The sequence below is a fragment of the Lagenorhynchus albirostris genome, chromosome 1, assembly GCF_949774975.1.
Source record: "Lagenorhynchus albirostris chromosome 1, mLagAlb1.1, whole genome shotgun sequence".
NCBI lineage: Eukaryota > Metazoa > Chordata > Mammalia > Artiodactyla > Delphinidae > Lagenorhynchus > Lagenorhynchus albirostris.
Window position 1 is genome coordinate 87,666,487 of NC_083095.1, and position 12,441 is coordinate 87,678,927.

At 36.2% G+C, this 12,441-nt stretch overlaps 1 protein-coding gene across 3 annotated transcripts in view; it reads left to right on the forward strand.

Annotated features, from left to right (window-relative positions):
* Positions 1 to 12,441, forward strand: part of CTDSPL2 (CTD small phosphatase like 2) — a 71,018-nt gene that overhangs the window by 24,259 nt on the left and 34,318 nt on the right. For all 3 annotated transcript variants that reach the window (XR_009540529.1, XM_060149080.1, XM_060149090.1), the window contains exons 3-4: positions 10,324 to 10,462; positions 11,996 to 12,145. Coding sequence is in view for 2 of the 3 variants with exons in the window: in XM_060149080.1 (XP_060005063.1) it covers positions 10,324 to 10,462; positions 11,996 to 12,145 (289 nt within the window). In the remaining variant the exon portion in view is untranslated. The remainder of the gene's footprint in view (positions 1 to 10,323; positions 10,463 to 11,995; positions 12,146 to 12,441) is intronic.

A 12,441-nucleotide genomic window follows, 5' to 3' on the forward strand; every position in this document is an offset into this window, starting at 1 on the left:
GTACTGCTTTCCCGCACATTCTGATTTTATATGTGTGTGTGTGTGTGTGTGTGTGTGTATTTTTGGGGGGGGGGCCGTGTCATGCAGTGCATCTTAGTTCCCCGACCAGGGTTCAAACCCGAGCACCCTGCATTGGGAACACGGAATCCTAACCACTGGACCGCCAGGGAAGTCCTCTGACTATATTTTTGTTACCTTATTTGTGATTTATTCTTTGACCCATAGATTATGTAGAAATGTGTTATTTAATTTCCAGATCAGATATTTGGGCATTTCTTAGATATCTTCTAATTGTTTATTTCTAATCTAATATTATTGTTATCTAAGAATATACTCTGTATGATTTCATTTCTTTGGTGTCTTGATATTTTGTAGCATATAGACTATTTTGGTGAATGTCTTATGTATTTGAAAAAATATGCATATTCTGGAATTGGTTAGTGCAGTTCTATAAATATCAGGTCAAGTTAGTTGATAATACTCCAGTTTTCTGTGTCTTATTTTAAATCTCCAACTCTTAATTGTGAATTTGTCTACCTTGTCTTTCAGTTCTGTCAGTTTTGCTACATGTGTTTCAAAGCTCTGTTAGGTGCATACGCATTTATGATTGTTGGTTGTAAATTGTTCTTGTTACCACTGTGAAATGTCCCTCATTATCTCTAGTAATATTATTTGCCTTGAGGTTTACTTGGCCTAATATTAATAAAGCCCTACAGTTTTCTTGCTTACCATTTGCATGATACACCTTTTTCCACCGTGTATTTATATTTAAATTGGCATGGTTAGTCTGTTTACATTTAATGTAGTTATTAATATGGTTGAGTTTAAAGTCTCCCATCTTGTTATTTATTCTGTGTTTATCCCATTTGTTATTTGTTACTCTGTTCTTATCCTGCCTTCTTTTTGATGAACTAGTTATCTTTTAGAATTCCACTTTTTCTCCTATGTTGACTTTTTAAAAATTAACTTTATGGGGTATAATGAAACACAATAAGACACACTGATTTAAAGTATATGTTTTCATGAATTTTAACAGAATTGTACACCCATGACCAAAAAGTACCCTTGGAGTTTTTGCAGTCTCACAGCATCACCCTAAACACCACTGATTTGCTTTCTATCATTATAGATTGTATAAATCTTTTCTGGAGTGACCTATGAATATAACATGTCTTGCTTCCTTCACTCAACATAAAGTTTTTGGATTCATCTATGTTACTGCATGTATCCATAATTTATCCCCTCCCTCTCCTGTACTCCAAGTAGTATTCTGTTGTATGAGTATACCACATGTCATAATTTGTTATCCACTTGGATTATTTCTGGTTTTTGGCTATCATGAATGAAGTTGCTATGACTATTTCGGTCTTGAATCCATGTGTGGGCATATATTTAGGTTAAACGTGGGTAAATAACTAAGATTGGCATCGCTGGATTATATGATATATGTGTGTTTTTTTTATGGTAGCTTTATTGAGATACAATTCACATACCATAAAACTCACCCATTTAAGGTATAAATTCAGTTGCTTTTAGTATATGCACAAAGTTACGCAGACATTACCACAGTCAATTTTAGACCACTTTTATCATTCCCCAAAGAAACTCTGGACCCTTTGGCTCTCACTTGTCAGCTCCACCTTCCAGCTTAAATTTTTTTCTCATTTGTTGGGGGTGACTTTTAAAATCTTCTCTTGTGATTTCATTAGTAGTGCCTCTTGAACAAGTGGTTCTTAAACCTTTTGAACTTCGGGTCCTTAACCTTCTTATAAATGATTGGAAACCCTAAAGAACATTTGTTTATGTGGGTTATATCTGTCAATATATCTCATTAGATATTAAAACTGAGGAATTTTGAAAATATCAAAATTATAATTCTAAACCCTACATGTTGATACAAATAATATTTTAACTATTTTCTAAAGACAAAAAGGAAATTAGTGGGAAACATGACATTACAGTTTTATAAAGCTCTTTAATCGAAGCTTCATAGAAGGTAGTTTGTTGTCATTGAAGCATATAAAGAAAATCATACATGTATTTAGAAAAGGGAAGAGTATTTTAATATTCTTTGTAGATAATTGCAGATATTATACCAAAACTTGACAAATTGTGTAGTATCTTAAGTTCTTGTTCCAAGATTGAATTTGAGAGCACTACAATGATCTTTTCATTGGTCTGTCTTGCGCTTGGAATGAATCTTTTATCTATATATGATTTTGTAACATCATGCACTGATTATTTGGAAAATATTGGTTCACTGAATTATGTAGATCTTCCACATATGTGTCCACATTGACATAGTTTATTATTTAATACTTAAAAATCACATTTCTGAACAACCCCACTGATCTCAACAGAACAATCTTTAAGTATTGGGAAGCTGTCAGTCTCATGGTGCTTTGTCCAAGTTTTCAAACATCTCAGTTTTTGCTTGAATGCTCAAATTTTATTGTTGGCAGCAAGAAGTATCGGTTTTTCTTGAAGTGACAGGCTTGCTTTGTTCACTTTTCAGAAAATAATCTACTTCAAGTAAAGATAGTTTTCTATCAGAAAAAGTGGTCTAATTCAGCTTACAATTCAGTCACACAAATGCTTTTTCTCAAGACAGTTGTGGAAACACAGTTTGCAGCAGAAACGCTTTGTGTGTACTTCCCATCTTGTCATACAGAATTGAACACATATTTAAGGGTTGAGATTTAATTAATTTTACAGCTTCATCATGGACCTTCCTAAGTAGAGCTGGCTTTTTTTCCCCCATGCGGGTGCATGGCAGTGAAAAATAACTATTGGGTGTCAGTGCCTTGATTTGTGCTAAGGTGGCAGTAGTTATAAACCATTTTTTTTGCACAGTCATTGCAAATTTTGGCACAAGTTATTCTAGGATAAATTGAGATGTAAAAAAATAATTTACCACTTGTGTTTGTTATCATGCATTCACAGTAAAGACAATTTTTGATGATTAGTTGATACTAGTATCAGACAAGTACAGTCAAAACAGAAAGTCCAACTACATTAGTAAGGCTAAAGTACAATTCAACACACCAGATTTTAACTCATTTTCTGTATTTACAGTTAAGTGTTTAATTCAGTGATTTACTTTATCATGAGAAAGTGGAAGTGCCTGTTTCTTTTATTGACTTTTTTTTTTTAAACATACACTCATCTGGAAGGTAAGACCTTCCAGATTCATAATTTATATATTTATTTATTTATGGCTGTGTTGGGTCTTTGTTGCTGCACGCGTGTTCTCTCTAGTTGTGGTGAGTGGGGACTACTCTTTGTTGCAGCACGGGGGCTTCTCATTGTGGTGGCTTCTCTTGTTATGGAGCACGGGCTCTACGCACGTGGGCTTCAGTAGTTGTGGCACGTGGGCTCAGTTGTGGCTTGCGGGCTCAGTAGTTGTGGCTTGTGGGCTCTAGAGCACAGGCTCAGTAGTTATGGCGCACAGGCTTAGTTGTTCCACAGCATGTGGGATCTTCCCGGACCAGGTCTTGAACGTGTGTCCCCTGCATTGGCAGGTGGATTCTTATTCACTGCACCACCAGGGAAGAGTCCCTCTTTTATCGACTTTTATTGAGCAGGCTTCAGCACAAACTACTGTGCAAGAGTTTATAAGTCTCTCATAAGTTATGTACACTTCTTCGAACAATGCAATATGATAACTTTTTAAGATATCTCATTGGGTTTTGTAATTTAAGTTTGAAAAACTGTAACTTTTTGGCTTTTAAAGATCTCATCATGTGTACATTTAAAATATTGAGTTTCTGTTTTTAAAACGGAATGATTGTTCTCAAATGCAACTGAATCGGCACCATAATTCTATTTGAATATGTTCTATTGCATAAGACAACTTAATTTTACAGCCAAAGGGACATTAGTTTTATCATATTTTCATTTGTGATTTACAGTTTCGTTCAGTTATTTCTTAGAGTATATTCCCCCCTTTCATGAGTTAGAGAATTCTATGTCGGTTTCTTTTTATCACTTGCAGTAATGGATTGAATTTACAAGTCGCCCAGCTCCAGTTTTCAATCCAACAATCCATTCTTAGTTATAAATTATAAATTTTCTTTTATTTAAAAAGAGTTACTAAATTCTAAAATAACTGTTTTAGGTGAAATTTTAAAAACCAAACTTAATAATATTGCAAAGCAAAACAAGAGTACTCTTACTATGTTTCCGTATATACATAGAGAGAAAAAAAATAAAACTTTGAGACTTCAGAATAATTTATTGGATCATAATGAGACTACAGAGATTATAGCAGGTATTAGTGTTGAAGACAGTAAAGGCACAGTAGAAATATTGAACACAAAGATCTTTTGTATTTACTCATAGATTTGCCTTAGTGGTATTCATTCCTTATTGCAAATTTAGGATCCCATCTGGTATTATTTATTTTATGCCTAAAGAACTTCATTTGTTATTTCTTGTGAAGATCAGCTGGAAATGAATTGTTAGCTTTTCTGTCTCAGAATGTTTTTAAAGTGAACAATTTAAAAAATTTATATATTTACTATCTCTTGCCAATTTTTCTTAACAGTTTATATATTCTGAGCCTGTAGCCATTACATACTATCTTTTTTTTTTAATTACAACACGTGGTCTGATAAAGTATGTATGTATGTATGTATGTATTTATTTTTGCTGTGTTGGGTATTCGTTTCTGTGCGAGGGCTTTCTCCAGTTGTGGTGAGCGGGGACCACTCTTCATCGCGGTGCGCGGGCCTCTTACTGTCGCGGCCTCTCCCGTTCCGGAGCACAGGCTCCAGACGCGCAGGCTCGGTAGTTGTGGCTCACAGGCTTAGTTGCTCCGCGGCACGTGGGATCCTCCCAGACCAGGGCTCGAACCCGTGTTCCCTGCATTGGCAGGCAGATTCCTAACCACTGTGCCACCAGGGAAGTCCTACATACTATCTTTTAATCTTCATTTATCGTACACAGGTTCTACATGTGTTCTGTATGTTTAATGCTTATCCTCAGTCCTCTAGTTATGATCTGTAGTCATTTTTGTTGTTGAAAGCTCAATTTCTGGTAGATGCCACACAAAGCACTCATGGGCACTATTATCTGAGTTCTGTGCTTAAAAATCAGTTTTACTGAATATGAAATCCTTGTCTCACAGTTTCTCTTCTTGATTTTTTAAAATATTATTCCATTTTCTTCCAGCATAAAAAGCATTGCTTTCACAGTTTGATGGTACTCTAATTTTCCCTATGTAGATAAATGGATTTTGCCTTGTTCTCCAAAGGATTTGTTTCCTTTAAATTCTGTTAAGTTTAGGATCTTGGTAGTTGTTTTTTGGGGTTGATAGTTTTAGTTAAACAGTATAGTCTGGGAATTTCCTGGTGGTCCAGTGGTTAGGACTCCAGACTCACTGCCGAGGGCCCAGGTTCAGTTTCTTGTTGGGGAACTAAGATTGCACAAGCTGCGCAGTGGTTGCAGCCAAAAATAAATAAATAAATAAACTAGTGTACTCTTTCAGTATGTAATTTCAGATATTTGAGGAAAACTTTCTGATATGCTCTTGTTTTGGCTTCCGTCTCGGCCTACTGTTTTCTGTCTGTTGGATCTTCTTTGTCCATATTCAGTGCTTGACACATTTTGATGTCTTAAAATCCAGCCCCCTCCCCCATTTTACCTTCTCTTTCTCTTAAAGGCATAATCTATTCTATTTACTCACTTCTATGTCTGTTCTAGTTTAGTCTTTATTTCCAAAATTTTTTTTTCATTTCTAATTATTTTGTTCTGTTACTGAGTTTTTTCTAACTCTGATGTATATGTCATATCACTTTCTTAACTTTTTTTGTCTTTTTTGAAATAAAGGTATAATTTTTGTCTGTTCTCGTGTGCATTTTTTTTTCTTTTTTTTTTTTTGTTTTGGCCACGCTGCGTGGCACGTGGGACCTTAGTTCCCCGATCGAATCCACACCCTCTGCAGTGGAAGCGCAGAGTCTTAACCACTGGACCACCAGGAAAGTCCCTCTTATTTCATCTGCTGTCATTAAATTGGCCTGCCATGCTTTCAATTGAATATCTGCCTGTTAGCTATTTGGGGCTTCTCCTGTTCTCAGATGTGTCACATGCCATGTTGCATTCCTTTGCTTTCTTCTGCACTGGTACAGATGGTTACTCCAGTGTTATGACTGTTGGTTTGTTCTCATCTGCTTGGAGTTTGGGGGAGAAACCTTGTTTCCTGCTTTTGTTGTAAATTGGCTTTTGGGGTTTTGTTACCTCTTTAGTTCTCTGTATTTTTCCTTTGAGATTCAGAGATTTAAGAATACGACCTTCCCAAGATTTTCCCTTTAAAAGCCTATCTTAAGAGGCAACTTTGAAAAATACAAATTCCAGACAAGACATTGTAGGGTTATTAAATTTTTAAAATGTACAGTAATGTAGAAATCTTGTTTTTCCTAGTTCCTCTTCTAAAAATCATACTATATCCAAAAATGTCCCCAAATTATATACTTGAATGTTTAAGGAAGAGTAGGATTTGGTGACACATTTCAGAATTGGAGCATCATCAGACATTTGAATGCATTATTCTGAAGGGTGGAATTTTATTGTCAATGACTGCAGACCTTGAATCCTGATCTTAACAGCTTCCTCTTTCTCTTTAGAGATATAAGCTCAAGTATTTGAATATATTCTCAATTGACCACAGTATAACCTTTTCTGTTATATGGGGCACCTGCATATTATCAGTTAGCTTATATACTATTGGTAAATAGGGAAGTAGTTTCAGTATAACATGGGTGGGTTTTGGTTTATACGTGATTTTTTTCTAAACTGGACAGGGGGATCCTGAATAATGGGGGTAGAATTTTATACTGCACAGAGTTTTTAATTAAAAGTGGTAAGCTGTGTATGGGGTTCCCTTTCAGAGAGGTACACCCTGGTCTAGCAGGGACTCTTCTTTTCATATGGCAGTTTGCATTTCCTTTTTTGTCCATTTTAGCAGTCTTCCTGGCTTAAAGCTCCACTTCTGAGCTCCCATAAACCCTCGTTTCTACTTTTTTTTTTTTTCGGTACGCAGGCCTTCCAACGCTGCGGCCTCTCCCACTGCGGAGCACAGGCCCCGGACGCACAGGCCCAGTGGCCATGGCTCACGGGCCCAGCCGCTCCACGGCATATGGGATCCTCCCAGACCGGGGCATGAACCCGTGTCCCCTGCATCGGCAGGTGGACTCCCAACCACTGCGCCGCCAGGGAAGCCCCTCTACTTCTTTGCTTCTAATACCTTTATATTAAGCTCTGAGGAAGCATTTCAGCTGCTCTTAGCTGCTTAACTGGGGTGTGCAAGTTATCTCTGGAGGTTCCAATCATTGGTTTTCTTAGTGCTGTGGTTACAGAGTTACAGGGGCATTGGCTGATCTGCCCCAATGTACCCCTCTCTACCCTTCTGGACCCATTTTTTTCCCCATAAGCCTTGTTATTTTTAGGGTTGCAGAGTGCAAAGTTTCCAGGAATGTATGTATGTATTTACATTATACCAGATGTACTAAGAAACTTCAAGAAAATGTTGGAGCTTAGTGTAGTGAGGCTTTACAGCATTGTTTCTGTTCTTGAAGGACTTTATAAAAAGAGCCCCTATAATTCTCCTGTAATAAAGATCCAGTGTTTGGGATTTGAGGCTTCCTATTCATCATTTTTAAATGCAGGGGAATAATAAACAGTAAAAATTTGAGGAATTATGTTGTGGATCACTGAGGCTTTATTTTGTGCTAATGAGATTGTTTTGATGAACCTACGTAAAATTAGAGAAACTGGTGAGTAAATGTAAAATTCTGTATTGGATGATACAGTATTATCTTTTTTCTATTTTGATCCTGGTAGGGAATTGTAATTTGGGCCATTTACAATATCAAGGTTTGTTTCAGAAATAATAATATTCAACTTACAGAAAATGCATAGTAGTATGCTGTATTATTATTTGTTGTGGAAAAATCTAATCCTTATCAAAAGATTTTGGGTACTTTCCTTAAAACAGCAAGGAATTATAGGCCAGTATTACAGTAATGGAAGAAGATTGCTCATGTGATGGATGACTCTAGAAAAATTGTACAGATGAGGAAGATGGATGTATAAATGGAGAAAAATCAGGTTATTGCATGGAGTATAATATTTTAGTTAAGTCCTGATAAACCCATTGTAAGTTGAAAATGTTGTAAGCTGAAAATGCACTTAAGACACTTAACCTACTGGATGGACATCATAGCTTAGCCCAGCCTACCTTAAACATGCTCAGAACACTTACATTAGCTTACAGTTGGGCAAAATCACAAGTGTTGAATGTCTTATGTAATTGATTGAATACTGAAAGCGAAAAACAATAGTTGCATGGATACAGAATGGTTATAAGTGTGTCAGTTATTTACCCTCATGATCAAGTGGCTGACTTTGAGCTGTGGCTCACTGCTGCCGCTGCCCAGCATCACAAGAGTATATAGTACCTGCAAATGGCTAGCCCGAGAAAAGACCAAAATTCAAAATTCTAAGTACAGTTTCTACTGAATACATATTGCTTTCACATCACTGTAAAGTCAAAAAATCTTTAAGTCAAACTATGATAAGTCTATATTGCAAAAATAGTGTAAACTGGTCATGTGGATTTGCCCCATATAAGGAAATGAATAGAGAGCTTTGTTAAGGAGTAGACTCCTTAGTGTTAATTTGGACATTTTGAGAATTGACATTAGGTGTGTGGCAGTGGCAGGCCCTATTAATTTTGTGTCATTTTTGGGACTATGTGATAATGCCAGCAAATTCCAGTGGGGTTCGCTCAAGGAAATGACCCCTGTTCTTTTGAGTAATTCTAAAAGTAAGGAAAATTGCTGGAAACTTAGACCACATTGTGAGATTCAGTATTTCAGTAGCATGAAAATTTAATGGACCCTGGGGAAAGAATCTGAATTGTGAGGATGCTGTAATTATATTTGTGTATTGTAATAACGTTAATAAATACTCTTATGACTGTCAGATTTTTTCTGTGTTTTCTTCTACTGTTAGGTATTAATTCTGTTTGTTTCTCCTGGAAATGAAAAAAGAGGAGAAAGCATATTACAACATATTTTATCTTTTTAAAAATGTGGGCTTCCCTGGTGGCGCAGTGGTTGAGAGTCCACCTGCTGATGCAGGGGACACGGGTCCGGGAGGAACCCACGTGCCGCGGAGCGGCTGCGCCCGTGGGCCATGGCCGTTGGGCCTGCGCGTCCGGAGCCTGTGCTCCGCAGTGGGAGAGGCCACAGCAGTGAGATGCCCGCGTACCGCAAAAAAGAAAAAAAAAAATCTGAGCATAGTTGACATACAACATTATATTAGTTTCAGATATATAGCATGATTCAATTTGTTTTTTGGTTGCGCCACACGGTATGTGGAATCTTAGCTCTCCAACCGGGGATTGAACCTGTGCCCCTGCAGTGGAAACGTGGAATCTTAACCACTGGACCGCCGGGGAAGTCTGATTCAGTATTTTTATATATTGCAAAATGATTACCACAATAAGTCTAGTTAAAATCTGTCAGCATACGTAGTTACAGAATTCTTTTCTCTGATAACTTTTAAGGTTTACTCTCACAGCAATTTTCATATATGCAATACAGTATTATTAACTGTAGTCACCGTGCTGTACGTTATATCACTGCAACTTATTTATTTTATAACCTTTTGTACCTTTTGACGCCTATTACCCATTTCACTCATCCCCACCTCCCTGCCTCTGGCAACCACCAGCCTGTTCTCTGTATCTGTGAACTTGCTGTTTTTGTTTTTTGTTTGTTTTTGTTTTTTAATTCCACATGTAAGTGAGATCGTATGGTATTTGTCTTTCTCTGTCTGACTTTTTTCACTTAGTGTAATGCCCTTTAGGTTCATCCATGTTGTTGCAAGTGGCAAGAGTTGATTCTTTTTTATGGCTGAATAATATTCCATTGTTTATGTATGTATGTATACGTGTGTGTCTGTGTGTGTTATATGCATATATATATATATATTCACTGCATTATTTACAGTAGCCAAGATATGGAAACAACCATATCTAAGTGTCCATCAATTGATAATGGATAAAATTGGCTATTGTAAATAATGCAGTGAACATGGGGGTACGTGTCATATTTTATCATTTTAAAAGTGTAACCTGTAGGGAATTCCCTGGCGGTTCAGTGGTTAAGACTCGGTGCTTTCACTGCCATGGGTCCGGGTTCAGTCCCTGGTCAGGGAACTAAGATCTCACAAGCTGCGTGGTGTGGCAAAAAAAAAAAAAGTAACCTGTAAAGCAGAATGACTCTGTTCAATGCATGTTTTTCCCTCTTATATCTTAAGGAAGAGAGAGAAAATCCTTCAAAACGGAGTAGAATTGAACGTGATATAGATAATAATTTGATCACATCAACACCAAGAGCAGGAGAAAAGCCTAACAAACAGATATCTCGAGTAAGACGGAAAAGTCAAGTAAATGGAGGTTTGTTAATGTTTACATATTGCTTTATTAGGTGTAAGCAGAGTTCTCACTTGACATGTTTGTGTTCTGTTTTTAAAAATCTACTTTGAGCAATTTCTGCCTTATTTTTGTAATCTCCTTTGTATTAAATATTAGTGGCATGAAGTAAATAAAAATTTACCTTCCTAATGTAAATCTACTTTGATGAATTAAAGTGACAGAGGCAGAGCAACTAGCTTTATAGTGTTTAGCATGAAAATGTATATGAAACTCATTTCTTAAAGCAGTAATAATTGTGACTTAATTTATTTGAAATATGTACAAAGAATTTGTTTCTGGATTATGGAATTTCAGAGCTATAGAGGGGGCTTGGAGCTCTCAGGTCCGCGGTTCTCAACTAGGGGTGTTTTTGTCCCCTAGCAGACGCTTTTCAGTGTATGAAGACCTTTTTGGTTTGTCACAACCTGTGGAGGGATTGCTACTTGCATCTAGCAGGTGAAGGTCAGGGGCACTGCTAAACATCCTACAATGCACAGGACATCCTCCCATAACAAAGAATTATCCAGCCCAAAAGCCAATAGTGTTGTTGCTATTTATAAATCCTGTTCTAGATCAGTACCTTATTGTATTGCTGACAAGCTCCTCAAAGTCAAAAAGGAGAAAAAAAAAGATGGACAAGCAGAGAAACCTATACAGAATAGCACTTTAGAGCATGGAGTGCTACCTTTTAACCAATACTGTTTTAAACACAGCAGTGATAATAATTCCCTACCTCTTTCCTCTTAATGCAGTGATGTATCTCCATTGTTAGAATTGACCATAAGGGAGAAAAGGGATAAACAAGTTAAAAGAGCACTAACAAAGAAGGAAAGAAATGTGCTAAAGTTGTGGAGGGTCAAGGATGATTTATTAAGACATTTGTATTTTATATTTTCCCAAAACCCATTAAATTTTTTTTATTTATAAGAAACTTAAAAAAAAAAACTGGTTATTCTTCCTAACTACTCTGAAATGGTGCCTCACAATATCCATAAGTAGTTTTTGACACTGCTGTATATATAGTCTTCTGCTTCAGTAGAAATAGTTGCCTCTATTTATTTAGCTGTTACTCATTAGAAATAGATTGGGGGGTAAGTTTTGTGAAGTAGGCAGCATCCCAAAATGTAAATAAACAAAGACAAAATCTTGCATTTGTGTTATTCATATTGTAACTTGCTTGCTTTACTTACAAAGAGTTTTATTTCATTTTCTGTTACACTGTGTTGATTTGAAGACTTTCAGTCTGTGTAATTCCAGATATAAATCTACTTTGTAAAAACTCAGTAAATTTTAGCATTTATAAACCATTATAAATAAATTTGTTATAAAGATCATTTGATTTACAAGTGATTTACCTCAGGATTTCTTGAAATAATAAGCTTTTTAACATTAATGTTCATCAGTTTTCCTTATGTATTTTGAGGGAAAAAGTTATTTTTATAATGAATCGTTTAGAACATATTTATGAAAGTCATGTTTTCTAGATTGCAACTATTTTTGTTGTTTCTTTCTTAGAAGCTGGTAGTTATGAAATGACAAATCAACATGTAAAACAAAATGGAAAATTAGAAGATAATCCTTCCTCTGGCAGTCCTCCAAGGACTACATTGTTGGGGACCATATTTTCTCCTGTCTTCAACTTTTTTTCACCAGCAAATAAAAATGGTAAATATAAGTCATTAACCATAATTTGGGTTTAAAAGATTAATCGTTTTCCTGGCTTTTTAAAAGATCTGTTTGATTTTTGGGGCATATTTTTGTTAGCATCTTATGTTTGTTTTCAGTCTCGTTAAAAATACACAGACTTTTTTTTTTTAAAGAATATATTTTCTTTCTTTTATATTTATTTACTTTATTTATTTATGGCTGCATCGTGTCTTAGTTGCGGCACACGGGATCTTTTGTTGCGATGTGTGGGCTCCTCATTGTGGCACGTGGGCTTCTCTCCAGTTGTGACATGT